The sequence below is a fragment of the Chelon labrosus genome (genome assembly GCF_963514085.1).
Source record: "Chelon labrosus genome assembly, chromosome: 14".
NCBI lineage: Eukaryota > Metazoa > Chordata > Actinopteri > Mugiliformes > Mugilidae > Chelon > Chelon labrosus.
In genome coordinates, this window is record NC_140347.1 from 28,664,594 (window position 1) to 28,692,363 (window position 27,770).

The window sequence follows — 27,770 nt, forward strand, 5'->3', positions numbered from 1 at the left end:
GTGGCAGTATTAAACGTCTAGCCTACGGTCAAAATGCAAAGGTCACAGAGGAGCCAGGGATAAACATAATTCGTGTTGCCAGTCAGTTAAGTTCATGCTCATTTTGCCTGCCCCGAAATTTTACAAGCCTGCGAGTCTCCCTCCCTGTCTGAAAGCCAGAGGACCCGTGCCACTGCTCTCAGGCATGAGACAAAGATAATGAAAATTGCATTCTTGAATTAAATCAAGGATTTATATTTCAGGCAGATGAGAAGGGTAATTCGATTTCTCCAAATTCAAGGGGGTCATTCATGGTAACAAATAAAGTAGCATCTACTCCAGATGAGTCTCTCATCTCTCATGTGTTTACCGATGTGACAGGAGTTCAGGTAACAGATGAAATACTTTATTTTCAAGATGAGCTTCTTAATGCCTGTGTTGTTGTTTTTACAGTCGGTGTGACAGGTCTCTCCTGCACTGCAGCTGTGGTCATGAAAGCTGTATTTGTATGTGGAGAACCATTACGTAACACAGAAAGTGACATGTTGCATGTTTTAGTGCTGCCTCAGCGTGTTTTTATGTGATGTGCACGTGTAATCCTAGACACTGATACCCCTTTTTTTTCAAATAACAAACACATAGTATAAACATTTAATTTCTCATTAAACTCCATCTTTTTTATAGAGGCTCTGGACGTGATTCACTGTGGAGTTGTCTAATTATAGGCTGTATAGTAGTGAAAGGCACTTCACCTCTCTGTGGCTGACAAATTGCAGTGCTGCGAGAGGTAGGAGGTTGTGAATTTTCTTCCACTGCTTTAATTTTTGTTATTTTTGTGGTACACAAATAATCCTGAAGCCAGAGTTCCAGCACACACATGAATTATTGATACGTTTGATGAATTTTACATAGGACTATTCAGGGTATTCAAGGTTGATGTATTTAAAATGAGCATCCATCACTAAGGGATCTATACAACCAGGGATGTGGATTATAGAAACACACTGAGCTTGAATTTTAAATGAGATCATGTTTTTGGCAAGGCAAATAGACATCTGTTATCTATCAGATTGCTATTATTATTCTATATTAATTTGAAAATCATCTCTTTTTCTTAATTTTAAAAGATTCATCAAAATATAAAATGAAGAACAAATCTACTCATGTTAGTCTGTATATTTGTACTTTTGTAAAGCATATACTTTTAAATGCAGTACAAAAGTATTGAGTCATTAAAGAAAAGAAATTAAAATAAATTTCAAACAGCAGGACAATATGTTCTTTTGCAAAAAATACTGAAACGAGAAAATTGGGGAAAATTTACAGCAGAAAATGGATACACATGTTCTGTAGTCAATATTCATGAAAAGGGTCAGCGTGTGTAGGATTGACTCAAAGGACTGTGGTAAAGAGAGGACTAATTCAGGGTTTACGGTATTAAGATTATGCCATAATTTGAAATTGCAAAAAATGTTTTGAAATGTTGAAACTTTTGTAAATCTGAAACTAATTCATATCGCTGTAGATATTATTTTACATTTGAGCTTGATTTCTTCAAGAGCAGGACTCTTTTCAGAGTTTCAAATTATGTCGCTGTTCTCCTGGTTTATTCTGAAAAAAAAAAAAAAAAAAAAAGACGGAGGGGAAGATCTTGGCCTGCATGATCTCAGTCTCATGCAGAGCTCAGTAATGTGTTTTCATTAGCTGCTGGACAATGAGGAAGTCTATGGTTTCCTGAGACTGGATGGCCAACACTTCCATAACACTGACTACGTCAGTTCCTTGTTGGTTTTTGTCCTCTTGTCATATTAGCTGCCAAAAATAAGATATTCAACATCTTAGATGGCAACACTCAAATCAAAACCCTATTCACACCCAATTAAATTAATTATCAAATAATCTGCATCATTAAAACAGGAAAGTAATGACTTAAATAAGCAGTATTTAGTGGCTGCTGATAGGCGTCAGCTGATGTGTATGTAAAGTAGTCATTTTGAGCCAGGAGCTCCCTCGCAGTATCATTACTGTTCAACCTCACATTACACGTGGACTCATCTAATACAGCTCAAGATCAAGCCATCAGTGTCTGCGAGAAAAACATTTGCAATTACAGTCCAAAGCTGTTCCCTGTAAATTGACTTTGAGACTAATACATTAGCTGCAGGGTTGTAAACAACCTCAGAGTCTCCTCTAGAAAACATCTTGTTCAACACCTCATCGTGTAACACTTGAGGTACAAAGAAGAAACTCTTCTGAGAATTTACCAAGTCGATCTGGCTCTATAATATCTATTGCTGTAGCCATCCGGTTCTGCAGGTTGACAGCTACACTTGGAAAGAATGAACAGGCTACAGCACTTATGTTTCACAGCGGTGCGAGGAGATCGTGGGAGCAAGCTGTCCGTCATAGCTGCAAATGGTGCTTGCTCAGAAAAAAAAGCCTTTTTCCTCTTTGTATTGTGGCAGTGAGAAGGAGGAAGGTGCCCCAGGAGGATGTTGTCAACAGTAAAGGCTGATCTGCTCAGCAAGGAGGATGTGGGACATGCTTTATTTTGAGGCAATTTTACAGCATTTTGAGTCTCAGTGCTTTGATGACTTGAAAGGATATTCGTGCACCATCGAGTGACCTCCTTAAAATGTGAAACCAATTTATGACATGACAGTTCTACTGAAAGCTTATTTTAGAAAAGCGGCAAGGCCCTTTCTGTTTTCTTATTGGCTATTCTGACATTACCATGAGTCAAAGAGAGGAAGCACTTTCTGAGAGCTCATTCCATAACAGGGAAAAAGGTTGAGATTTACAGTTCAGTCACCCAGGTTACTGGACGCATGTTGCAGTTACTGTACTCTTTGTGCCATGACGCTGCCGTTACAGGCACTGAACACATCAGTAAAGGGGCGTACAACCAGTAAGAGACTAGCAGTGATGTGGCGATGTACCGATGATAGTTGTAATCATTTTTGATGATGTGAAATGGGTATGTACCAAGTTGAACTACTCTCAATTTTGAGGCGACACCACTGATGTGAAGACCAATGGGAGCAAACACAGAGTTCCCCAAATATTTGCTGCAAGGAAACACTGTCCATTACTTTGGTTCCCACCTCCAAATTCACTACAGCTACTACTACTACTCTACTATGTTACGCTAAACGCTTATCTTTTTAGTGAATTGTGTTTTGTCTATGTGGGGAAGCCGTTTTAAAGGCTTCATGGCCTCGTTGGAAAGCCGGTAGCCAGTTATTACACAGAGCGGGTTGGGAGCATGTGATTCACCTGTTGTGATAAACCTGTTCAAGTAGAACTCTTGGTATTTTCTTTTAAATCCAGCTTTTTTGTTGGCACACTTGGAGTCTTCTGCTGTCTCATCATTAGTTCCTTCCCTCTTTTCAAAGAAGCGCTGCAGAGACGTTTGCTTTTTGCTCATTTGACCGCTCCGTCTACCGGGCATGAAAACTGTGACAAAGTCAGAAAAGAGGCACAGATGGAAGTCAAGGGTAGAATAAAACACCCTGAAGTCTCACTTAGTGAATAAAACAATAGATAAAAGAGATTTTATTCTTTCAGTGAGTCTGGCGCCGGTCCGAGTCCCGGTGGTTGGGAACCGCTGACCTAGTTCCAATCCTGGAACATCCTCTAGCGTCCAAATCTAAAAGCGATGGGCGACAAGCATATCCCTTTATGTGTGGCCAGGGCTTAAGTCAGAGTATAAACATACCATTTCCTCTGTATTTTGAATCAGCTTCTAACGTGAAAGCAAATATGGAAATCATATCTTAGAAGTACTGCGCATTGTTTACAGGAGAGGAGGGAACAGCTGATCGGCCTGCGTAGCGACAGACATGAGATCCCCACGGAGATACTTCGTAAGTCCCGCCGTGGATGCCGAGCAGGAAAACAACACAGAGAAAAGAAGAGACGCTTCTCCCCTCCGTTACCATGGGCAACGTGAGATGGCTGCCATATAAGACGTTCGAACTGGCGGCACTCTGCAGGCTCTGTGGTGGCGTCGGCCATCCTGTGTGGAGTGGTCTGCTGGAACAGTGGCATCACAGAGAGGGAGAGGAAGAAGCTGGATAAGATCATCAGGAAGTCCAGCTCTGTCCTGGGCTGCCCCTTGGACTCAGTGAGGGAGGTGGGTGACAGGAGAGTTCTGGCTAAACTGTACACCATGCTGGACAATGAGTCCCACCCCCTGCATGGTGACCTGACAGGACTGAGGAGCAGCTTCAGTGACAGACTGCTTCACCCTCCATGTGTGAAGGAAAGATACAGAAGGTCTTTCCTTCCTGCTGCTGTTAGGCTTCACAACGAGCACTCCTAATATGTGCAATATGTCTATCATCTATTCTATCTCTGCAATTTCTGCATGCTGTTGCAAACTGCAATTTCCCCATTGTGGGACAAATAAAGGTTTTTCTTATTCTTCTTCTTATTCTTCTTATTCTTTGTTCAGTGTAAATTCAGGGTAAACATGCTGTGGAACTCCCAAGCATCACACCTTAGCTAAGATATTTTTTTATGCTTTACAGTTTTCTAGTGCTTTCAGAAGGAGATATACTAAGCTGCTGGTCTGTATTTCTGTAGTATGGCACACGATTGCAATTTATGAAACACAACAATTAGACCATAAGCCCCTTGTGCGAATTGTTTTCTTTGGGTGTCATTTCTTAGATAAAATGTCTTTCCTACCTTTCCAGAAACAGCTGGCCACGGTGGTGTTAAGCATCCCTGAACCATATTTTGTAACCAGTCTTCATTTCCTTGGGGCTTGTTGTCAGCAACAATATTAACCAGGCTGTAATTTATATGACGAGCAGCTACACGAGTCACCTGTGGCAACACAATCAGGGAGGAAATAATTGTTGATTCACTTGCCATCCAGTGTCGCAGGTAAACAGTAAACCATGGATTAACATCTGGTTAGACCACGTCTGTTTGCTGCCAGTTGAATTTCCACCCAGATGGCACATGCTCCCTGGTGTGCATGGCGAGATTAGTGGAGACACCTGGAGATGAAGTGCAAACACATCTGATTTCGCTGTTCAGTGTGTGTGTTCCTGTCAGTGACGGCGGCGTCTGCTGTGACCTACATGGCAGGGATCTGACACCATCTGATATGCGGCTCAGTGAGCGCTTGAAGAGGGTCTTTTTAAAAAACATCTATAAAAATGTCTTAGCAGTGGGCATGTAAAACACTCTCCATTCAGTTTTCAATTATTTGACCAGAAATAAAGTTTTACAGATGTACTGCAAGGCTACTTTCATATTTGTGCGTAAAGTTTCTAACCTTCAGTTCAATATTGAAGTAGGGGCTTAAAAAATGGCTTGTATAATCTGCTGCAAAGATGCATATATAAGCTTTCCAAGTATAGTATATGCCACTTAGAGGACTGTGTTATCCAACAGATAATGAGCTGCTGGGCTGCTATGGGTTGATGCCACCAAAGGGAATTGGGTAACCACAAAGTCATTGTTATAGGAAGAGAGGGAGGACTTCCTTATCAAAGCAACGCCACATAATAATATCCTTGGGCAAGAGCTTATTATACAAGGTGCAAAAGCCCAACTCACCCATGCTCCGGTAGACTTACACTCAGACATGTCCCAAATGTCTCAAAGCATGAACAGAAGTTCAGCAAAAGTTTGATATTTGCATCTACAGGAACATTGTGTTCGTTAAAAAATGGAAACGGTCTATGGTTTGTTGTTGTTCAGTGGTTCTATAAACAGGGGAGGAAGAGGTGGGAGTTAAATATGCTCAATTCCTTCCTCAATTCCCCCCTCTCAGATGTGTATTGACTGGGCTCTCATTATCTCCGACCGCTGCCTGTCACTCGCCTGTGAGGACTGAGGCAGCTGCTCAAGCGGGCGCGCTAAAAAGAAAGAGCAGATTCCTTGTGTATGTATGAATGCATGCGCTCACGTGTGTGTGTCCACGCACCCAATAAATGGCAGATTACTAGAAATACAGCAGGAGAGAAGCAACTGAATCCAGGAGAAATCAAACAATTATTAAAACCATTGCTTTCCGAAAGACACCTCCTTAATTAATGAATCAATCCAATGGCCAACAGCAAAATCCAAGCCGATAAAGAAGGATGTTATCCTCCCACACAGAGTACTGTTGTTTCACAAGCTCTCCTCGTGTTATTTGCCATTGCTGCTTCTGTGTGTGTGGGTGTGTGTGTGAGAGAGAGAGAGCGAGTTCACCCTGTCAAACAAACCACCCTAGAGGAAAAGTTCCTTATTTTCTTCATGACAGGATGTGACACCAATCCCATAATAATCTTGGATCCTGCAGTAGGAAGAAAAGGCTAAAAAGAGCATCATTGTTAAAAAATAGGATGCGCCTCTACTGCCTATTATCAATATGAATAGGACTGCAAATACAAGCATGGCTGTTACTTTAGTGAAGGCTTTTTTTTTTTTTTTTTTTTTTTTTTTGGAGGGAAGTGAATTTAAAGACTTTATCTGTGATATACTGTACTTTAATAAATATAATACTGACACAGACACACACACAAAAATGTGAAAAAACAGCACAAGGTGTTGACCTGGCCTCCGAATTCACTAGATCCCAAACTGATCAAGTATCTATGGGATGATCCACAGAGGCCCCTCCCCTCAACCCATAGGACCCAAAGGCCCCCACTAACAACATTCTGTTAACAGACATCACAGGACACCCTCAGAAGGCCCATGTCCATTCTCTGATGAGTTACAACTGTTTTGGAGGCACAAGGGAGACCTACACAATTAGGAAGGTGGTCATAATGAATGGTGTGGTGCAACCTGTGACCAATGTGTATGAAAAACTCATGTGGTTTAGTGGAGTAGTAACCCCAAGTCCCCTGAACCCCTCATACAAAAGCTAAAATAGGTATAAAAATAAATAAAGACATGAATAAAGTGGAGAATATAATATAATATATAAAGTTTTATTCAAGGCAGGGTCAACAAACTATCTTCCTGCAAGATGTAAAAAGAAAGAAGACCCTTTTTAATGACCCTCAGAAAGGAACTGAGGCAAAATATCTAAATTGCTTTAATGATACAAAATTCCCATCATTACTGAATTCAAGGGTAAGATATACGAATACTAACTAAAAAATGTGACTAAAAGTCCTGTAGTTGGAGGAAATCTGGGCTTGTTGTTTTGCCTGAGCAGAAATCTAAAGTTGAGAGCTGAATTAGGGATATCGAACCGTGAAAGGCAGACATTGTGTGCCAGACTTTCTCACATTCTTTAACATGCAGAAAGAATAAATGCCATATTTGCCACCACTTGCACTTGCATCAAAACACAGCCACAGTAACACGTCACACAACACTCGAGAATCAGAGGGTGATCCGTGAACAGGTCGCTCACTCAGAAGTCATGTGCTTTCTTTGTAATGAACACTCATCTCTTTCAGCAGATGAAATTATAGTCTCTGATCTGTCACACTGGAGATGCCCCATGAGAAGATTCATAGCCTTGTTCTATAATACTGAATCACAGTCCCATGAATCTAAAATCTGCATGGATCAGCAACCCAGCTGTTATCTCCTCTCGCCAGATCTGCTAAGTAAAGTGTGCGTTTGCTAGCTCAGTCAGCTATTCCCTCATCGACCCCCACATTAATCTTAATTAACCCCCATTGCTGAGGTGTACAGGTGTGACAGCGCATTACGGGATGGGTGAAACTGACGTGTCAGTGGGTGGCGAAGGACACACGGAAAGAAAATGAGCTTTTCTCTCCATTAACGTCTTAAGTGTGATATATCAAAAGTGGAGTGGAGAGAATATCTGAAAGCCCTCAAACATGATCCACACAATAGAAATCAAACAGCAAGGAGTGATTACAGATGACATCTGTGCAGTTTTCAGCTCTGAGTCTGTGTACTGTGGGAAGACATTTTCAGCTGAAGAACTTTTCTGTCTCAAGTCTAAAGCCATGGATATTCTTAGAGTCTCCAGCTGTGTTTTTATCTGAGACTTAAGTAATTACTGTCTGAGTCAAACTGCATCCTGGACAAACACAATACCCCAATGGAACAAGTAGTCACTGTGGATGTGGAAAGATCATTGACATTCTTCGTTTAATTTTGCCTCTTTACTACTATTTGGGTTCAGTTTATCGAAGGAAATGTTTTTACCTCTTTCTATTTATGTGCTTTGTGTCTGTGAACACAGGAAAGGTAATGTACCTTTTCTAATTGGGTAAACAGCTCACCCACACCCCTCATTAGCAGTGGAGGAATGTAGACGCAAATGCTGTGCTTTGTGTACAATTTTTGAGGGTAGCTGAGGGCAATATAAACTACAAATAGCAATGATACTCATGATTAAACCTGTGGCTGTGTGCTTTTTTGGGTTGTGACTCAGAGTCTAGTAGGGACTCCTTGCCACATTTCTTATGTCTGAGAGTTGGTCCACTAAAGACACTTTACCCTCTTCCTTTATTAGTTTTTGTTTAGTTCTCATGGCCCAAAGAGGTACAACTTTGACAACACTTGATGTGATAATGAATGAAGTCATAGGGACCATTTTTCTCTATTTTCACTACATTTTACTGCAGCTCTGGAAGAATTTTAATACTTCTGATATTATTAATAATACTTCTTTTTCCCCATTGCTGCAACTTATCATAAGGTACACCACTTGCTTCTCTCCCACAAGCAAATATCAAACTCATCCGGCTGTGGCTCAGTAGGTAAAGCGGGAACCAGAGGGTTAGCGGTTTGATCCCCAGAATGTGGAACATGCCGAAGTGTCCTTGAGCAAGACACTGAAAATCCAGTTTCTCCCAGTGCGTGTGAATGTGTGTGTGCTTGTGTGAGCAAATGGGCAGATGTGTGACTGTAAAGAGCTTTGAGTACTAATAGGTAAAAAAAAGTGCTATATAAAAACAAGGCCATTTGCCATTTACCATGTCTGACTGCCATATTCAAGTTATTCAACATTGACCACCTTGTGACAATTCAGTTCTGCTGGGACACTTTTAGACCTGGCATTCATGTGGATGTTATTTAGACATGTACCACCCAACTCAAGATATACAATATTAGGAAGGTGGTCATAATGTTATGCATGATCGATGTATGTAATGGTTATATTTTCACATATATATATTTCTTTACATTTGACTTTTTTTCTCTTGTGCTCATACTATTAAATGCTTTAATTTCAGATGCATGCAACCCTCTTGCACTCTTTTCACCACCAGCTTTCATCAGGACTGTGTTCTATCCACTGAGCTCATCAGTATTCCTGCTGCGTGTAACATCCATCAAGATCGGCAGCATCATTTCTTCACCTCTGATCCCACCACCAGTGTCTAGACTCCATATGGGGGGGGGTCATTCATGCACAGTGCATGGCATCACTCCCCTCTCAAGCTGTCGATAAGGGGTCTGATTGGGAATGGCTCCTCGCATAAAGTATTTGTTCAACTTTTCCTCAAGCTACATTTCTGCTTCTGCATTGGATCGACAGCAGAGATACAGCTGTGGCTGTTCTGAAAATTCTCCTTCATTCTGCCTCCTACACACAATCTACTCAAACATCTTCTCTCTTTCCTGCATTGCAGTGATTTTAGCACTAGATTTTTTTTAACACCACTTCCAACATGAACAGCTTAGTTCCAAACCCCACAGTTGGAAAAACACAGAAAAAAATCTCAACACAGCTGACTAGCAGCCAACTAGCTCTTTAGCGGTGAAATTACAAAACGACACATTAGCCCACCATTATGAATACTCATACTGGCGTCGGCTACAGTGTAGATTTATAAACCAAGCTTGAATGTGTCAAATAATTTATTCAACAAATCTTTACACCTTTTGTTTTAGTGTCTTGCCTGATAGACAGTCCTTTATACTTTGTTCTATAAGTGTGGTTCCAGTTTTGACCTCTTTTAATAGTAATGCAGGAGTCTGTGTTCATGAATTTATTTGACTTTTATGCAACAGAAGAGACCAGATTGTCCTTAATTCCTTTTCTTCCAAGTGGTAACTCTTCACATTGACATGCAGGGATGAAAGAGCTGTTTTTGTATACAAGTTGAAACAGTGAGTAAAATTCTGGTTTTGCTTTAGTTACAGTTGATTTGAGCAAATTACTATTAAACCTCAGTATTTGAGTCCTGTTTAATTATTTTCCTGTGTTCAGAGGTTATAGTCTAATAGAACAAAATGTATTCATCCGAACCGTGGAATAGACTGTTGACTTTAACTACATATTCATTTCATTCACATTTTTATCACATTCAGAAGGGTTCCCTCGACTCTCTGCCAAATACCTATTCAGGTTAGGTAATTCTTTTTCCTCCATTTTCCTCCCATGCTCTCCACGCTTTTATTCTTTCAAAAAGAAAAAAAAGCAGTGAGTTCATATACAATGGGCTGCGTATGTGCAAGCATCTGTGTGCATTTTGCAAGTGTTTAGCGTGCATGTCGTGTGGGTTAAATTCGCTCAAATGTCCATAATGATTGATCTCCGCTGACAAAGCAGGAGATGAAAGAGTCCAGTCTACTGTGAAATCAGAAATATTTCTTTGGAGATCTGCCATTTATCAAGTACCAGTGGTGTCGCAGCCACACCTGACAATGAACATTCAACACAGTGTTGAGATCAGCACACGAGTGCTATTTGTGCATCAACGTATGCATTATCTGCCCACGCCTCACCTCAAATCAGAGTCACTCATATGGAACCAGAAAACACAGCAATTAACTGGATTCATAAATTTGTTGTAGCCTGGAGGATGGAAATGTTAAAACCTTGTCCTGGGCTGTGCACCTCCATAGTGTCTTGCATATGGACTTATGCAATAAGTGTCTGTGTATTCTTTCACCTGCTGTACAGAGATATTTACTTTTTTTGTGACTTTTAATAACACAGAAGATGCAGAATTGTATCACTGTTTGATCCCTACATACAGACTTGTTCACAAAGAAGAGTCTTTGTGAAAAGCAATGGTTTTATATTCAATAACTACCCCTGCTAATGATAAACTGCTGAAAATTCACTGCGGCACGAGGAAAGTGCAACTCAGGAGGAATGTTTCAGGTGGATTCAGCAGGACTGAGACTGGAGATGCAGTACATTGGCTCAACATTAACTCCTCTGAGTTTTTACAATGCAAGCTTGCAGTCGAGGCTATAACGTACCTAATATACATTTAATATGTGAAGCTCAAAGCATATTTTTAATCTGCTGATGTTGCGGCTCATCTGTTTCCTGACCTTTTTCTAACACTATTACTGTCAGATTCTGACCTGGAATTGTGCACTATTTCTGTATGATAAGCATGCAGGGGAATAAGATTAAGAATAGAATCAAATATTAAACTTATCTTCAAATATTTGTTCCTAAGGTAAAGGATTCATTTGGTATTTTGTCCACAAACGGCAAAAACCTATTAATAAAATTACAATTAACATAAAAGAGCACTAAGAAAACAATTTGTAAGTACCTTTTGTAACTCTAAAATGGCTTACCAGTATCATTTCTGCTGTGCCATTGGGAGAGATTACTATGGTAATATTGTCCATTAATGCAACAATGTCACCCGTAATATGATTACTGTCAAGATTAGTGTCATCTAACGAAAGCCATGTGTTCCTGCAACAGGTGCCGTCCTGTATGAGAGAAACAGTCAGCGATTTAGGACAAGACATGCCATCCGTGTATGAGGGTACACGGTATGAGGAGACTCATAATAAGATTGAATAAGAGCTGAATCAGGAGACTTTCTGTTCAGAAACAGATCTCCTTAATGCTTTCCATGACCAGGGAACATTACTTCACGTATAACTCTATATCAGGGGTGTCAAACAAATTTTAGTTAAGGGGCCACATGCAGCCCAATTTGATGTCGAGGGGGTTGGACAGGTAACATAATAGCATAATCACCGATAAATAACGGCAACTCCAAGTTTTTCCCTTTATTTTAGTGTGAAGAAATACATTATGACAATGTTTTACATTTAATTAACAATCATTTTACAAAACATTTCATTAACAACTTCAAATTTGTTAAGAAAAATAAGTTTCGGGACATAGCTGCTATCCACAGTTTCGTGTTATGTCTAAAAATGTTACTAAAACAATGCAACCCCTAGTGGCCAAATTAGGAATCGCAGTTACTTTCATTGAAAAATTGCAGTTAATGTCTTGTGTGTAAGTTTCTCACTTTGCAAATTTATCCCACAGGCCAGATTAGACCCTTTGCCCCACTGCTCTAAACCCTTTGCCTGCACTATTTGATTTGAAGGTCTAAAATAATCAGAAGAGCAAAATTAAATTCAAGCATCTTTGTACATCAGACAGCACAAATATGGTGTGGTATGGAATATCTGATACTATACTTCATCTCAAGAGTGACAGAAAACAGATGAATGAACTTAATCTAAGTAAACAACAGCTAAAGTCAGAACAAAAAGCATTAAAGCAAAGTCATTAAGATTTACAGGCCGTCAAAGTCGCATGACACCAGCTCTTTCTGTTGACACAAGTAGTTCTGTTGTCAGCTTTAATTTTAGAAAGACTTTTTTTACAGTACATTTCAGCAGCACATACATTATTCTGTGTGCAGTGGGCTGTATATCCTTTGTGGGTGCTAAATTAGGCTGTCCTGACCTTTGATCTTCATGAGAACATAAGCCAGAAAGAAGTGGATTAATAGAAACTCACAACGCGTGGTTAGTATTGTAAATAAATGACCCCGCACAAACGCAAAGCTGGTCTGTGCCTGGTTTAGTATCGCTTCCTACAGATCAGAGATATTTCCAGTTTCCTTTTCTTGCGCTCCTAAATTAGCAAATTGCTTTGCTAAATTTATGACAAACCTCATACACGTAATTTACAAGCAGATTCCGATGAAGGCTTGATTCAAAAGATTTGTCCAGCCATTGCCACAATTACTGCGTAAATCCAGCTCTCAGAATACTTTGGTGAGATTAAAGTTAATACTGGACAAATAAACTTTTTTTTTTAAATTATTTTCTTGCCTGTAATACAGAAGCTGCTATGTGAGTTTTAAAAAAAGACCTTAAAAGAACCATGGATTCATCAAAGCAGCATGAACTTTCATAGCCTGTTGTCTTTACACTGTGGAGTCTTATAAAGAATAAAGAGAATTTGAAACAAGTAAAACTGAGCACAGAAATAATTTAGTATTGTTATACAACGATTGCATCAAAGGGCAGGTAGCGCAAACCCCAAACGTCATCCCATTTTAAGCAGCAACAGACAATCCCTTGACTGATGGAGGCAACTCTCTGACTAATGGGCTGAAGCCATCAAACACCTTTACTGTCAGCAGCAGATGAGGGAGATGAAAGATGAACTGACTTAAATGTCATCTACCAGAAATGGAGAGATTGTCGGAAGAAAAAGAGGAAGGGTGGTCTGAGAGCATTTATGATGGAACAAGCGGTTATTGAAATATGAACACAGTGCGCTGAGAGCCTTTCAAGAGACAAGATACAAACTTCAGTGTCTACATTTTTCCATTTTGCATTTTTTTTGCAGAAGATGCTTAATCTTTTCTCTCTTTCAGCCAACTCAGCTACTGCAAGACTGAAGTGTCATCAAAACTGAGACTCATTGTCCGTATTGTTTCATTGACACAGTGTGCATGCTTTGTCCACAAACAAACAGAGTAAGTGTCAGAGCGGAAACTAGAGAAACAATTATTAAAGCCATCACTTTGCAGCTCCAAAGATAATCTCCTTAATTAATGAATCAATCCAGCACCAACAGCAAACTTCAGTGTGTGTCAGAGTACCAAAGAAAAGCAGCACTGTTTCACCAGTCCCTCAATTCAGTTAGCAGCAGTGGATCATGCAAATGCGATCAACACTATGGCCACACCTGGACACATTCTCTTCCTCTCTCCTACACAAACACACACACACACAAGGACAGAAAAAGAAGCTGAACAGCATCTGACCATCAAATTACTGAAAATCCTTGTCAGCCTTTGGTTTCGCACGTTTGCATAGAAGTCACAGATGCATGCCAAGGTGAATAACGAGTAACACCAGAGACGTAAACCTCACTGACAGCCTCACTAATTCAGATGAATTTAATTAAAAACCTGAGGTCTGCTTCCTCTCACTGATAAGCTGCCTGTCGCCTGGAGGTGAGACGTTGGGCTTGTGACTTTGGTGTCACCAGTGTAAATCACTGGTTCAGCAAAGGAAAAGCTCTTTATTTCCTCCCTCAGCTGGAATAAAATGTCCTTGAGAAAGACACTGAACACGGAGAAAGCAAGGGTACACAAACCTGTGATTAATTACAAAAGTACAAGGTGATTTTGAGTAAAAACAAATGATGCAAAAAAAGGCAACTCTAGCAGATTCTGCCAGTGTGCACTTGAGAAAAGTACTTTACTATCTACACCGATCAGCCACAACATTAAGACCACCGACAGGAGAAGTAAATATCATTGACCATCTTGTGACAATACAGTGTTCTGCTGGGAAACTTTTGGACCTGACATTTATTCATGTGGATGTTACTTAGTCATGTAGCACCCGCCTAGATCAGACAACATATCCACACCCCATAGCAATGACACTCCTTGATGGCAGCAGCCATCCCCAGCAGGATGCAGCCTGACACAGGCACACACACAAAAACGGTTTAGGAAACACTCAAAAAATCTGAAGAAAGCACAAGGTGTTGACCTGGCCTCCAAATTCACTAGATCCCAAACTGATCAAGTATCTGTGGGATGATCCACAGAGGTCCCTCCCCTCAATCCATAGGACCCCCCCCCCCCCCCCCCCCCCACTAACAGCATTCTGTTGCCAGACACCACAGGACACCCTCACAAGGCCCATGTCCATTCTCTGATGAGTCACAACTGTTTTGGAGGCACAAGGGAGACCTACACAATATTAGGAAGGTGGTCATAATGTTATGCCTGATTGGAGAAACTGTTCAGATGCTATATAACCACTGGTTGACAAAGAGGAAAGGGTTTTGGGGAGCTTGGTGATGTTTTATGGAGATCCTGATTCTGAGCTACATCCTTTTTGCACAGCCTGGAAGGAGGCACATTCGTGTTTACCCATTGTCATGTGAAATACTGTATACTGCAGCACAGAAAGCCTCTGAAGTGCTGAGCATCAAGAAGCCCCCCCTTCTCTCTCTCTCTCTTTCACCAAGAGCGCACACAGTCCACACCAGCGCAGTGAGAGTGCAGCACATCCACAGAGTGCCTCCTCCTCTGACCTGCGCCGTCCAAACCCCCGCGTCCCTCCGCTCAGAGCACCGCCGTGACACACAATGTCTCCAAACACCTGGACGGAATCAATGGAAGCGATCTGCTCTCTTTTTCCCTTTTACGCCCCGTCTTAGCGCGCCTTTTGGTGGGAACGCGATGTCCTGGATGTATTTTTTCTGGAGACTGTAAAGTGGAGGGAAGAGCAGTTCGCTGAAACCATGTGGAGAGCGGACACGTCCCTTGGAGGGAGCACCGGAGGCAAAAGGCAACTCTTATAGGAGAGCGTTGTTTGGGGGGGGGGGAATAAACAAATTAAAAAAACAGATCCGTCCATGAGGAAACAACGAGAGAAGAGATGGTAGAGAAGTAAGTGCGCACAACAAGTTGCAAATCCAACACTCTAAGTCTAAAGTGGTGACAATTAGAAATATTCTTCATGAATTAACCAGCTGTTAAGTTTGATCTTCAGGGACTGGAAGTGTTTTGATTTTTAATTTCTAATGGTGCTTGAGTCAAATTATCTTTTTTATTTGTCTTTCTCAAAACCCTCCATGCAACACATCTCATTCTACTATTACAGCTTTCATTGGCCCATACTAGTGCGATGTGTTTATTGTGAGGGAGATGAGGTTTTAATCCAGCCAATGTAATCTAAAACGCGCGCTCAAATGACAAAGGTGCTGCTGTGCTGCCCTGCAGATGCAATAATCTCGAAAGCTATAGAAAGGAATGTACATTTTTATCGGATTGTTTTCGGCTTATTACTGAGCAATAATCCTATCCATAAGTTGTTTACTGTAAAATACTGGCCGATGGGAGCTCTCGGGGTGGTTATGTAATTGCATTCACTGTAACAAGCTGTTAGGAAAACGAGGATTGTGACACAGAGTGTTTAAATTTTAATGAGCTTCCATTCAGTCGCTGGATTTTTACAGTGGGGGGGAAAAAACGATAAATCGGTGTGTTAGTTCACCTCCTATAGGGGGACGTGTAGCATGCTCCATGGCTGCTACAGAGCATACACTGTATGTTGTAGGTGTTATATACCAGGATGCTGTCCTTTAATTATTCTTATTACACTGAAACCTTTTACTACTATGAAGGAGCTTTAATGACATGATTAAGTCGAAGTCTCATGATGAGATCCAGCTCCAAGTAGAACCACTGTATATACATGTAGTCCAGATATTGTTGATGTTGGAAAATTGTGGCCCTTTTCTATTGCTTTCTATTCTAGTATAATAAGATCACCTGACTACATAATAAAGGCGTACGGTTTCTTTGTTCTGAAGTCATGTCTTCAGAGATCTTCGCATGGCTCCTCTTTTTATTCCAACATGCTCAAATGCAACCAAAACACTCCACACCTCAGCATCAAGTCGTGTAACAAAATGTTTGTGACCGGACAGCGACTCTACAAAACGCTACAGCATGTCAATAGCAATAATAATAACAGGCTGAACAATAATCTGTATCACTGTCATTTGATTTTTTAAGGCTGTAGGTTGTAGGATGTTGGTGGATTGTGCAGGCTGATCAGAAAATCAGAAAAAGCTGCACACAATAAAACTTTAATTCAGCTAATGCAAAACACAACTATTCATATTCCTTATATACATACATATTTTAAACGTATTGCATAGCAATGCAGAGCAGTACAGCAGAGTGTTTTGCCAGTTCTTCTTATTATCACCTTATGCCCTCTCCTCAGTACATCAGGGAAACTATCTTTTTGCATGCATCCATCGTTCTCTGTGTCCAAGGTGGACATTCAGATCTCGTAGCTGGTTTTAAACTATGCACCCCAGTGAGGAAATAAACTCCTCTAGAGGTTTGAAGAATGGACACTTAAGTGGAGGGAAAGGCAACATTATCTTAAAGTGGGCAGTAAATGTAAGCATCTTTCTGACCACAGTAGATTTTATGAAATGTTTAGAGAGGCCACATCTCATTTAGGATCTCTTGCTTTCTTATTTTCATTTCTTGATAGATGTAGCGGAATATATCAAGTCTGATGTACAAAATATAGAGTTTTTGAGAGTTTAAAGTTTGAATCAAATGGCGGCTGGATGCCTGTCACGTCATAAATAAAGAATGGGCCATGGTTTAGTTCGCATTTACTGCAGTTGTGCTGACTGTGTCTTTCAGAAATGCCTGTTAGCAGTACTTTCCAACTGTCACATATTTCACATACGACCGAAAACTATTTGCATTCATTTGCATTTTAAGGACGGGGAAACAATGAAGAATGTCCTGCAGCAGTATTCAGAGTTAGGTCTTTCCTGGAACACTTTGTGAGTTTAATATCAATAACCCAATGGCAGGATAGTGAAGAATGGAGATTAATAAAGCTAAATAATAAAGTTTAAAGGAAAAGTTGCTGCCGATCTTTTCTTGAGATCGTTATTGTATTACTAATTATTAGGCAGATTAGACAGACAGGCAGATGATTGCACACACATTAATGAGTTCCATCTTTGCAGTGGCCGCACCTGACCTTCTTGACCCTAAGTCTGCCGCCCACAACTCTAAACCTCGCCTTTCATTCTCGGCAAAACCAGTTGTGCTGAACACCCCAGAGGATGAGTGCGACACCCGGACTACAGTCATGAGGTGGAAAACTGTGTCAGCCATCTTCTTCCTGGTGGTGCTGTACCTCATCATCGGGGCGACCGTGTTCCGGGCTCTGGAGCAGCCTCACGAGAGCTCCCAGAAACTGGCCATTCTTGTTGAAAAACTGAACTTCTTGGCCACGCATGGCTGTGTGAATTCCTCTGATCTGGAAGATCTGGTCAAGGTAGGTGGAAACATCAGCATCGTATTAATAATTCAAGTCTTCTGCTTTGCTGCAGCACCAGATGAAACGTACGCTGCGTCTACAGATTTTCTACAATGGTGGGCACAAAGCGGAAAACAATAGCACAACATATTTAGCTTAATACTGCTATTTGACAGCTATTGTTTATCTGCACCCTGGGGAGGCTTGCATCTTGCAGTGGGAACGCTTTAACCCCCTTAGCCACTAGATTCATTTCAGCTAATTTACACATTTCCCATACATCTTACATCCTACTGGATTATGAGAGCTTGAAATTCAACATGAATGACAGCAGTTTGTTACCGTTTGTTTTCAGACAAAAGACAGCATTGCTCCCGTTTTCTTTTAAGCATAGCCCAGATCCAGGGGAGTATTGAATTTAATCTGATATATATCTAAATGAAACCATGATATTTTTTAGCCTAAACAGCTTATCCATAGTGATAAGGAGTGGAGGAATGGAGGAATGGAGGAATCCCTAGGTGGCTGTAGACTGACAGTAGTTGTTCTGTCGACTGGCGAGAGACAGCAGGACTGAATGCAGCGACTGGTAAAGCTCACCCAAACCAACTGTGGACAAAGAATAAAGCAAGGGGTCAGAAAAGCTAAGTAACTGTGAAGACAAGAAACATTTTCTGTTGCAAATTTACCACTGAACAAGATGCAATGAACTGACGAAGCTGGACTCAGACAAAAGACCAGGTCTTTTATGGAGGCTTGATGAGTAGATGGATGGATGCAGGGGAGATCAATCAACCGGGGGAGAGGGGTGGATAGAGAGAGAGAGGGTGCCGCCCAGGGATTAGCTGCCAGAGAAAACACAAAGAGGGGGAGCAGAAAAAAGAACCCTGACTAAACCCAAAGCAGTGTTATCGAGCCTCCTTGACTCCTTGAGCCTGAAGCCTGTTCAAGACTACATCCAGTGCTTGTTGGATGCTGATTCCCATTCAGAAAGCATCAACCTCTCTGTATGCATACCTAACCCTTCATTCTCTTTTTTTCAGTAAGTCATTCTGGTCTCACTTATTAAATTATAGCCCGATGAGTGGTCAGGTGGTCATTTTGAAATGATAGTTTTGTTAAGGCTTATAGAAAGCTTCGATGGCACGGTTGATTGACAGGTGGTTCATCTGCTGCTGTCTCTGTACTTGAACTCGTCCAGCCTTAGCCAGTGCTTTCACTCCAGACACAAAGTGATGGGAAGCTGTCACACAATATTTAGGTACGTTTAACGTTTGGGCTTCATTGTGATACTTAAACAAGAAATGTAGCTAGACTGAACCTAACCAAGCAGCAACCCAAAGCCCCAAGAACAAACATCAACAACAACAGAAAAGAACAACTGAATATGAAACATGATTAGATGAGACTTTTATCTGTCTTTCTACCTGCTGGTACGTCATACAAGTCATGGCCAATGTAAAAAAAAAAATTAATAAAATAAAGGATTTGAGGGCCCTGGCTCCAAACAGAAGAGATGACAATAACCAAAAGCTGCTGGGATTCAAACTAACTCCAGTGCTTTATATAACATCAGTCATATTGTAATGAGTATACACTGCTGCATGTCAACTGAATCAGTTTGGACTCTAAAAACTAAAGGATGGACATCACATAAAAACATTGCTAATTTTTATGTTTAATTTAAAGATAAATGAGTTAATAACATTGTTTTCATGCCCAGGCTCTGGTGTTGGTCCTCTCAGCTTTTAAGTTGACAATTCATCCACCTCAAACTAAATTTAAGGCTAAAACAAGTTAATCATTAATCTCCAATTGCAAATGCGCCATGTCAATATACTGTAAGTACCCGTATTGATTGTACATCCCTCTAGTCAAAGACACCCACTGGCTTCACGACTCTTTATGGACTGGTCCATCTCAGCGTCAAACTTGTCAGGGTTGATGGAAAGCGTTTCCTCTTGGGGAATCTAGCTGGCATATTGCACCCGTGGATGATGATTACTTCTCTAATGTGCGAGAGTAGAAAGGTCTTTAAATCTCAGCGGATAACTGATTTGTCTACCACTTTCAGTTTTGGCCCACACAGCTGCAAGTCTGTCAATAAAAGAAATTAAAAAAAAAAAGAAAACAACAAAAAATAAAAATGCTTTTAAATGTCACCATTAGACAAGAGGGATACACAAAAGGAAATAAATAAGAGATTAAACACATGCATATTTTTACACACACATATTAGAATTAGGCTACACAGTATGTTAGTATGTTTAAATATGGTGATTATTGTTCATGTATATTTTATATGATCTACATGCACACACATGATTACAGCAGTTTAATGATCATGTACTTTCTTTCCCCTATCTTTTAAGAAATCCATAGTATTAAAAACCATCCTCCTCCTTGTTGTAAGTGCACTGTAACATCTGTATTTTGTGTTTACCGTAAAACATGCAATACCAACCTCAAATTTAAGGATGCAGTTAGTGGGATGAACATGTAAATAAACCCAAGAAACTCCAAATTAAACAGCTGTTGTCAATATAGCAATATAGTGTCTGACAAAGAAATGTCTTTCCAATAGAAACACATTCACAATGAAAAAGACTAAATTTAACAAGCAAGGCTTCTTATTTTAGACAATTCTTTATGGGTTTAAGGAGAAAAATCTCATAACGCAATCTGGTAAATACTGACTCAGTTTCTTAAAGTCTACTCAGATTTATGTGGAATCGAGTGTAAATGTTGTAACCTCCAATAACGTTTTATTCAGATCAGCTGTCCTGGATTCATGGAATAACATTTATGAGTCAACTTTCCATTTTATGGGTTTGATATCAGTGAGTAAAAGAGCAGTATTTACTTGTGGGTGAGGCTGTCTGTAAAATATGAATGAGTTTGATGTTCAGCTATGTTCCAAGGGGCATATGAAGCAGATTGCCAATACATAAAATAGTCATCCTTATCAGAAGCCTTTGTAACAGTGGTCCGTGTGGTTCATGTTTCAATAAATGTACAGCACAGATTTACATATACGCTCTGATAGCATTAAAACTGACCTCTGCTGTCAAGAATCTATAACTGAATAATGTCATCTTCCACCTACTCTATGTAATGAGGTTATTTTCGATGAGGAGTGGCTGGTGACAGATGGCTGTCTTTAAGATGCTGAGCTTATTTGTAAAGGTGATGATGGTGGTCTCCGTTGTGAGACCATCACTCTTTTTGAATGACCGTGAGATGATGATCTCACACCGTAAGCACACGTTTTATATATGATGCAATTAAGCTCCTTTACTGGAAATAATCTTCAAATACATGCAAAGCGGTGAACACCAGCAGCAGCTTATTACTTAACTGCATGGCTCTTAATACTAAAGGACATACTACACATAGATTCTTTAGTTTAACAATAGGTGATGTCCTTATTAAAACTCCACAGAAGGTTTTATTCTTGAAGCGCAACCTCTTTTGTAAACATACCTCTGACTTTATTAGAGACTGATCTCATCTAGTGCAAACACAGTGATTTTCAAAGCTTTTAAACTCACTTTTTTGTTTTGGCATCTTGTGTAGTAGACGTTGATGTACACCAATCAGGCATAACATTATGACCACCTTCCTAATATTGTGTAGGTCTCCCTTGTGCCTCCAAAACAGTTATGACTTATCAGAGGATGGACATGGACCTCCTGAGGGTGTCCTGTGGTGTCTGACAACAAAATGTTGTTAGTGGGGGCCTTTGGGTTGAGGGGAGGAAGCGTCTGTGGATCATCCCACAGATACACCTTGTGCTGTTCTTCATGTTTTTTGTTTTTTTTAGTTGTTCCTAAAGTGTTTTTGTGTGTGTGTCTGTGTCAGGCTGCATCCTGCTGGGGATGGCTTCTGCCATCAAGGAGTGTCATTGCTATGGGGTGGGGGTACCTGTTCTTGTCTAGGTGGGTGCTACATGTTCTAAGTAACATCCACATAAATGCCAGGTCCAGATGTTTCCCAGCAGAACATTATACTGTCACAAGATTGTCAAGGTTATTTACTTTGCCTGTCAGTGGTCATAATGCTATGCCTGATTGGTGTATATGTCCAGATAAAGAAAAAATCTTAGCCCCGCAGATCAATAAAGTCATTCGGCTTCACTCCTTAGAGAATATAAAATCTCGATCCATCCACTTCTTATCATACTATGCCAGTCTGGTAGGTAGCAGTGGCTTAAGGATATTTCCTTACCTCTTCTGTTCTGTGTGATCTTTATTCTTTAGTGATTTAAACTCCCTCTCAAGGGCTGAGGGAAAAATATTATCTGTCCTGAAATGTGTTGTAATCCCACTTAACATCTGTATTAAGTACACTTTCTGTCACTGACCTTTCCACCGAGCAAAGGTTTGTGCTCATTACAGTTTCCAAAAACAAACTATTTAAATGTTGGTATTATCCTGGATCCCGGACAAAACTGAAAATTAACTGAATAATTACTGGCTCAAGAACTCAAGCTTAAGGAAACTGTGCACCTTTCCTCTGGGAGGCATTTAAAATCACTTTAATGTTTTCCTTTAGTGCTATCAGGCTAATTGCGAGGCAGATCAGCAGCATCGACCATCAGCGTAAATCTTGTGGTTCATCTTCGTCCAACAAAACAGCTCTGCTCCTCGTCCATCAACGAATACCTCAATGGGTTCAGCAGGCTTCCAAGCAGGCATTTCTCTTATGATGATTTATTGATACGCAGCTTCAACACAGGTGCCCCCCACCCCACCCCACCCCTCACGTTCAGTTAATTATGTATACAGACACACACAGGCACTCACACCCATGATGCGATCCTTTGCGGGCACCCACTGATCAAAAGCCAGTCAGCAGAGGATTGAGGAGAGGTGCACTCTCTTTGGGAGTAATTAAAAAAAGTGAGTGATGTCAAAAAGCCCAGACGATTCAATCTCTCCTGGCAGCGTGGCTCAGCTCGGAGGCAGCCAGCGCGGTCTTCGTATTATAACCTCCGTATCTCATGTTAGTTTGCATATAGCTGAGTGCCAGAGCAGTGAATTAATAAGCCCACTTGGCTGGGAAACAAAGAGGCTGACTGAGCCAAGCCCTATCTGATTGTGTGATTTGTTAAATGATGATTTTAGAAGCCCAGCATAGGGCTTTATTTTGAACCCGCTCCTTTGTTTCATTTGTACATTGTTAGGCATAGAGCAGATGAAAACACTGAACTATTAATGGCTTCACCTTTGTACATTATTATTGGTTTATCCTGAATATATTTATATCCTTTGACTGTGTGTAAATAAGTTCTGTCTTCCACCTCGTACTCTTTTACTCATAAAACAGTGAGTACTGTTAAATTAATAACTTCCGCTAAAACACACAGAGCTGAAGAGAACCGCCAAACTACTCTCTGATGGCGCATTTCGACCAACAGAGAACCAATTCAGTTTCAGTTCACGCAGTTCTGCTTGTGAAACACAATCACACTTTGTGAACCAACATATTCTCCAGTTCCACACTCCAGCCCAGTAGGTGGCTACAGATAAATCCGGCCTATGCCAGCACACTTCCTCACCTCTCTGCTGCTTTTTGTTTTCATTGGTTTAGTCCAGGGACAGTCGTGGCATCAACCTATTTTTGGTCAAAATCCAAATCAGTTCTCTGTTGGTCCAATACTCTGTTGGCATAACATTATGACCACCTTCCTAATATTGTGTAGGTCTCCTTTGTGCCTCCAAAACAGTTGTGACTAATCAGAGAATGGACATGGGCCTTCTGAGGGTGTCCTGTGGTGTCTGATAACAGAATGTTGTCAGTGGTGGCCTTTGGCTCCTATGGGTTGAGCCGGGGAGGGGCCTCTGTGGATCATCCCACAGATACTTGATCAGTTTGGGATCTAGTAAATTTGGAGGACAGGTAAACACCTTGTACTGTTCTTCATGTTTTTTTGAGTTGTTCCTAAAGCGTTTTGTGTGTGTGTCTGTGTCAGGCTGCATCCTGCTGGGGATGGCTGTTGCCATCAAGGAGTGTCATTGCTATGGGGTGGGGGTGCCTAGTCTAGTCTAGGTGGGTGCTACATGTCTAAGTAACATTCACATGAATACCAGGTCCAAAAGTTCCAGCAGAACAGATTTATCACAAGATGATCAATGTTATTTACTTCTCCTGTCGGTGGTTTTAATGTTGATCAATGTAGTCCATATGAAAACTATGGCTACCATCTTCTCTTTTGTTTCAAACTAAATGATACTCATTTACACAAATTGTATTGGGGTGGAGGATAAAGATCAAAACCGAGGCATATATTATGATCTACATGGGACTTTTCTGCAAAACTTTGTTTTTTTTTAATGATTCGAGGAATCTAAAGTGACATAAAGTCAAAGGGCACACTATGTCCTGCACTGGCACTGAACTGTAGCCAACTGTGAGGTATGACTGCTGAGCTAAAGGTATTTGATAAAAATATTTATGAGTGTACAGATCCTTTAAGCAGTTTTTTCTGGGTGAGCAAATTACAATTCCTTATAAGGTTCAGATTGTGTTACAACAATGCTCCTGACCTATCTTGTTAGTTAAACTCTAACTTGTGCCGTTACATTAGCTCCTGTTTGCTCAGTTAACAATCCGACATTCATTAGTTTCAGCTTTCACACACTCAGTCTTTGCTGCTTCATCACGCTCAACATTTGTAGGTTAATGAAAGCGCTTTAAGTTTCAATAATCGGTCAGACAACACCCTGACATTACAGTGACCCTAAAGTCTGTGTGTGTGTGTGTGTGTGTGTGTGTGTGTGTGTGTGTCTGTGTGGGAGCAGGTGCAGACTGTTATATATGACCGTCATTATTGTAGTATTACATTTTGGTTCCAGGTGGTTAACAAATAATGGAGATCATCAAAAACTGCTACTGCCCACTGATACAAGTCTTATATTTATTAAGGCGAGCCACATAGTAACAAAATTTCTTTCATCAGGCTGGAACTGAAACACACACACACACACACACACACACACACACACACTATATCTCCACAATTTATTAGAACCGGCTCTGTAGCACTGCCTGCTGCTCCCCTGGTGTCTCAAAGCTTTTCTCTTTCATTTGTCTCAATAATGATTCTGTTGAAATTTTGAGACACCACATGGGCCAGAAGCTTTTTGTCTTGCAGCAGTAAATCGTACCATTGAGGCCAGCATCAGTTCCGAGATCAGGTTAATCTACAATTCTGAGAAACTGTTCGTTTGCTGGCTGGCGGTCACTTCCAGTCAGGTTTTTCATTCAGAAACGTCACACAGAGTGAGCAGTTTAAAATCATTACAGGGAGCACATTTATCATTTGAAATTCGTGGTTGACTTTGCAGAAGTAGGTTCAAATGGCTTTTTTTTTTATTATTATCATTATTTCTGGCCAGCAACTACCACTTTTGCACGGCTTTGTGCCTTCATGTGTCAGAATAATTGAGTTCTCTCATAAGCTCTTAACACCACAACTGAGGACATACAGATGTTTTTATAAATAACTCTCACAAGAAACGTCATGACTGATTCATTTCCTCTGCTTTTTGTCGCCATCAACCTGTTGTTGAAATGCTTTCAAAACTCAGACAGCTATTGTGACTTCCAGCTAACAGTCTATTCAGTCAGAAGGGCAAACAAAAGTAATAACATACTGCAGTATAAGCGACTATACAACACCCGCTGGCTTGAAATTGTTAAAGAAATTCTGCTTTGAAAGTGAATGTGTGAATAGGAATTTACATCCAGATGTGGAGTTGAAGAAACATGTGTAAATCATGTGCACACAATGTAACATTATGCAGAATTTATTTGTGAACATCTTTAGAACACTGTATGTAATGTAACACTGTCAGGTTTTGTTCTTCTGTGAATGCGTTCCAGGAAGGTGACAGATGCTCCTTGTGTATTCTCACAACTCTTAATTGGTTTTGGTTGAATGTTTACCTCGGCTGTCACCTATTCCCCCAAAAAGCTGTTGCTCACCACTAATTTTCTTATGTTTCTCAGCCCACCCCACAGCCACTGAGGGACTTTTCTTTTTTTTTTTTCGCTCCAGAAAGTGGTTGCAGCAGTTCGAGCGGGTGTGAACCCATCAGGAAACTCATCCAATCAGACGAGCCTCTGGGACCTCAGTTCCTCCTTTTTCTTTGCTGGGACTGTTATCACCACCATCGGTAAGGAGAGTGGTTTCTTACTTGCTTCTGAGTCACCGGTTGCATGCAATGCTTTAAAAAGGCAAGCAAAATGTGGGCACACTTTTTTGTTGAATTTCATAGCAAAATTACAAATATTGGTCTGTCCCACTCAAGTTGCTGTCCATTGCACTTCCCAACTTTAAAACAGAGGCTGGTTTATTTATCATCAACAATAGGAAAAAAACCCCAACATTTTCACTCATTACTTCAACAGAAATAACACCAATGAATTATGAAAGTGCCTTAAGGTGTGCCGACTCAAAGTTGCGGAAAAGGGCTTATGTGGGTTAAGCCATGGGAAGTCATGGATAGTCTTGGCTTTCATATGGTAACATCAGCCAAAAGTTGAGAGAACACCACTGCTAGGCAAGTGTTGGCATCCACTGAGGCAAACAGTTAGAAAGCTAAGGTAAGCTAAGCTAAGCTAAGCTAAACTGGGATGAGATGAGATGAGATAAAGCTGTTGGAAATGTCAACATTTTCCTCAGACATACTTTAAAATGATTAATAAAATTTAAGTTAAAGTTGGTTTAAAACATAGTCCTGCCCCATCATGGTGTCTGGCAGTCTCTGGGGTTTGAGGCATTGGATCCTGTAAAAGCATCTTGAGACGATTTAGATTGTTACTGACAGTATATATATATATATATAAATTTATAAATTGAATATATGTAAGTTTTATTGAGAATTTAATCTATAATGTCTTCAGTAAAAAGATTCTTAATAAATCATTGTGTCTATGGCCTTTGTACAAGAACAGAAGTCTGCGAGTCTGTATCAAAAAGCTATAGCCTGAAACTTTCACACTCTTCCCTTCTCCATCATCTCTTTTACACCATTTGCACTCTCTCGATGTCACCTCCAGCTGTAAGAGCTTACTAATCAGGACACACACACATACACAGCTAGTCTGACAGCTCATCTGGCTCTTACAAGTAGACCATGACAGATCGCTGCGTCTGTTCAGTGCGCTGTTGGGCTCCATTTCCAATTCTCTATCACCCTGTCAGAGCTTATCCTCTGATCAGTATAATAATAAATTGTAATAGGTAGTTAGACAATTAACAAGCTTCTTTTCTGATTTTTGTCCATCATATGTAGGCAGAGTGTGATCCTGATGAATATTGTGGCATCAAATTGTTTCCATATTTCTAGATTTGTGTTGCTTCTACTCAACAAATACAGGCAACAGCATACACACACATATCTTAGTCTTATCTGGCTCATGCAAGCAGACCTTAAACATGTAAGCTTTTCTGTTAGAAAGGCTGCTGAGCTTTATTTCATGTCTCCAGGATTCTGCCAGAGCTCCCAGAGCTGCAAAAATGTTACATTGCGATTGCTTTGCATTGCAATGAATGTGTTTGTCCCTCTGGTTGTAAAATATGTTTGCTTTCTGTAGTACTGTGTGCACAAAAAGTACAAGCCGTCGTAGGCTTTCCATCTGCTCACCTGAGATTGACTCTATGTTTTTTTCATCCCTGTCCTCCAGTCATTTAAAGACATCGAGCATACTTTTTTACAAATGGTCAGTTTACTGAGATTTGGCTGGAACATACTGAGGTTTTCCCATTCAGTGAACTGCAG

The 27,770-nt window shown here is 40.6% G+C and overlaps 1 protein-coding gene across 1 annotated transcript in view; it reads left to right on the forward strand.

Moving 5' to 3' along the window:
• Nucleotides 1-16,238: 16,238 nt before the first annotated feature.
• LOC311499552 (potassium channel subfamily K member 2-like) overlaps nucleotides 16,239-27,770 on the forward strand; it is a 28,588-nt gene continuing 17,056 nt past the window's right edge. Inside the window, exons 1-2 of the mRNA XM_084560574.1 lie at nucleotides 16,239-18,000; nucleotides 26,045-26,162. Of these exons, the coding sequence (XP_084416700.1) occupies nucleotides 17,650-18,000; nucleotides 26,045-26,162 (469 nt within the window). The 5' untranslated portion in view covers nucleotides 16,239-17,649. The remainder of the gene's footprint in view (nucleotides 18,001-26,044; nucleotides 26,163-27,770) is intronic.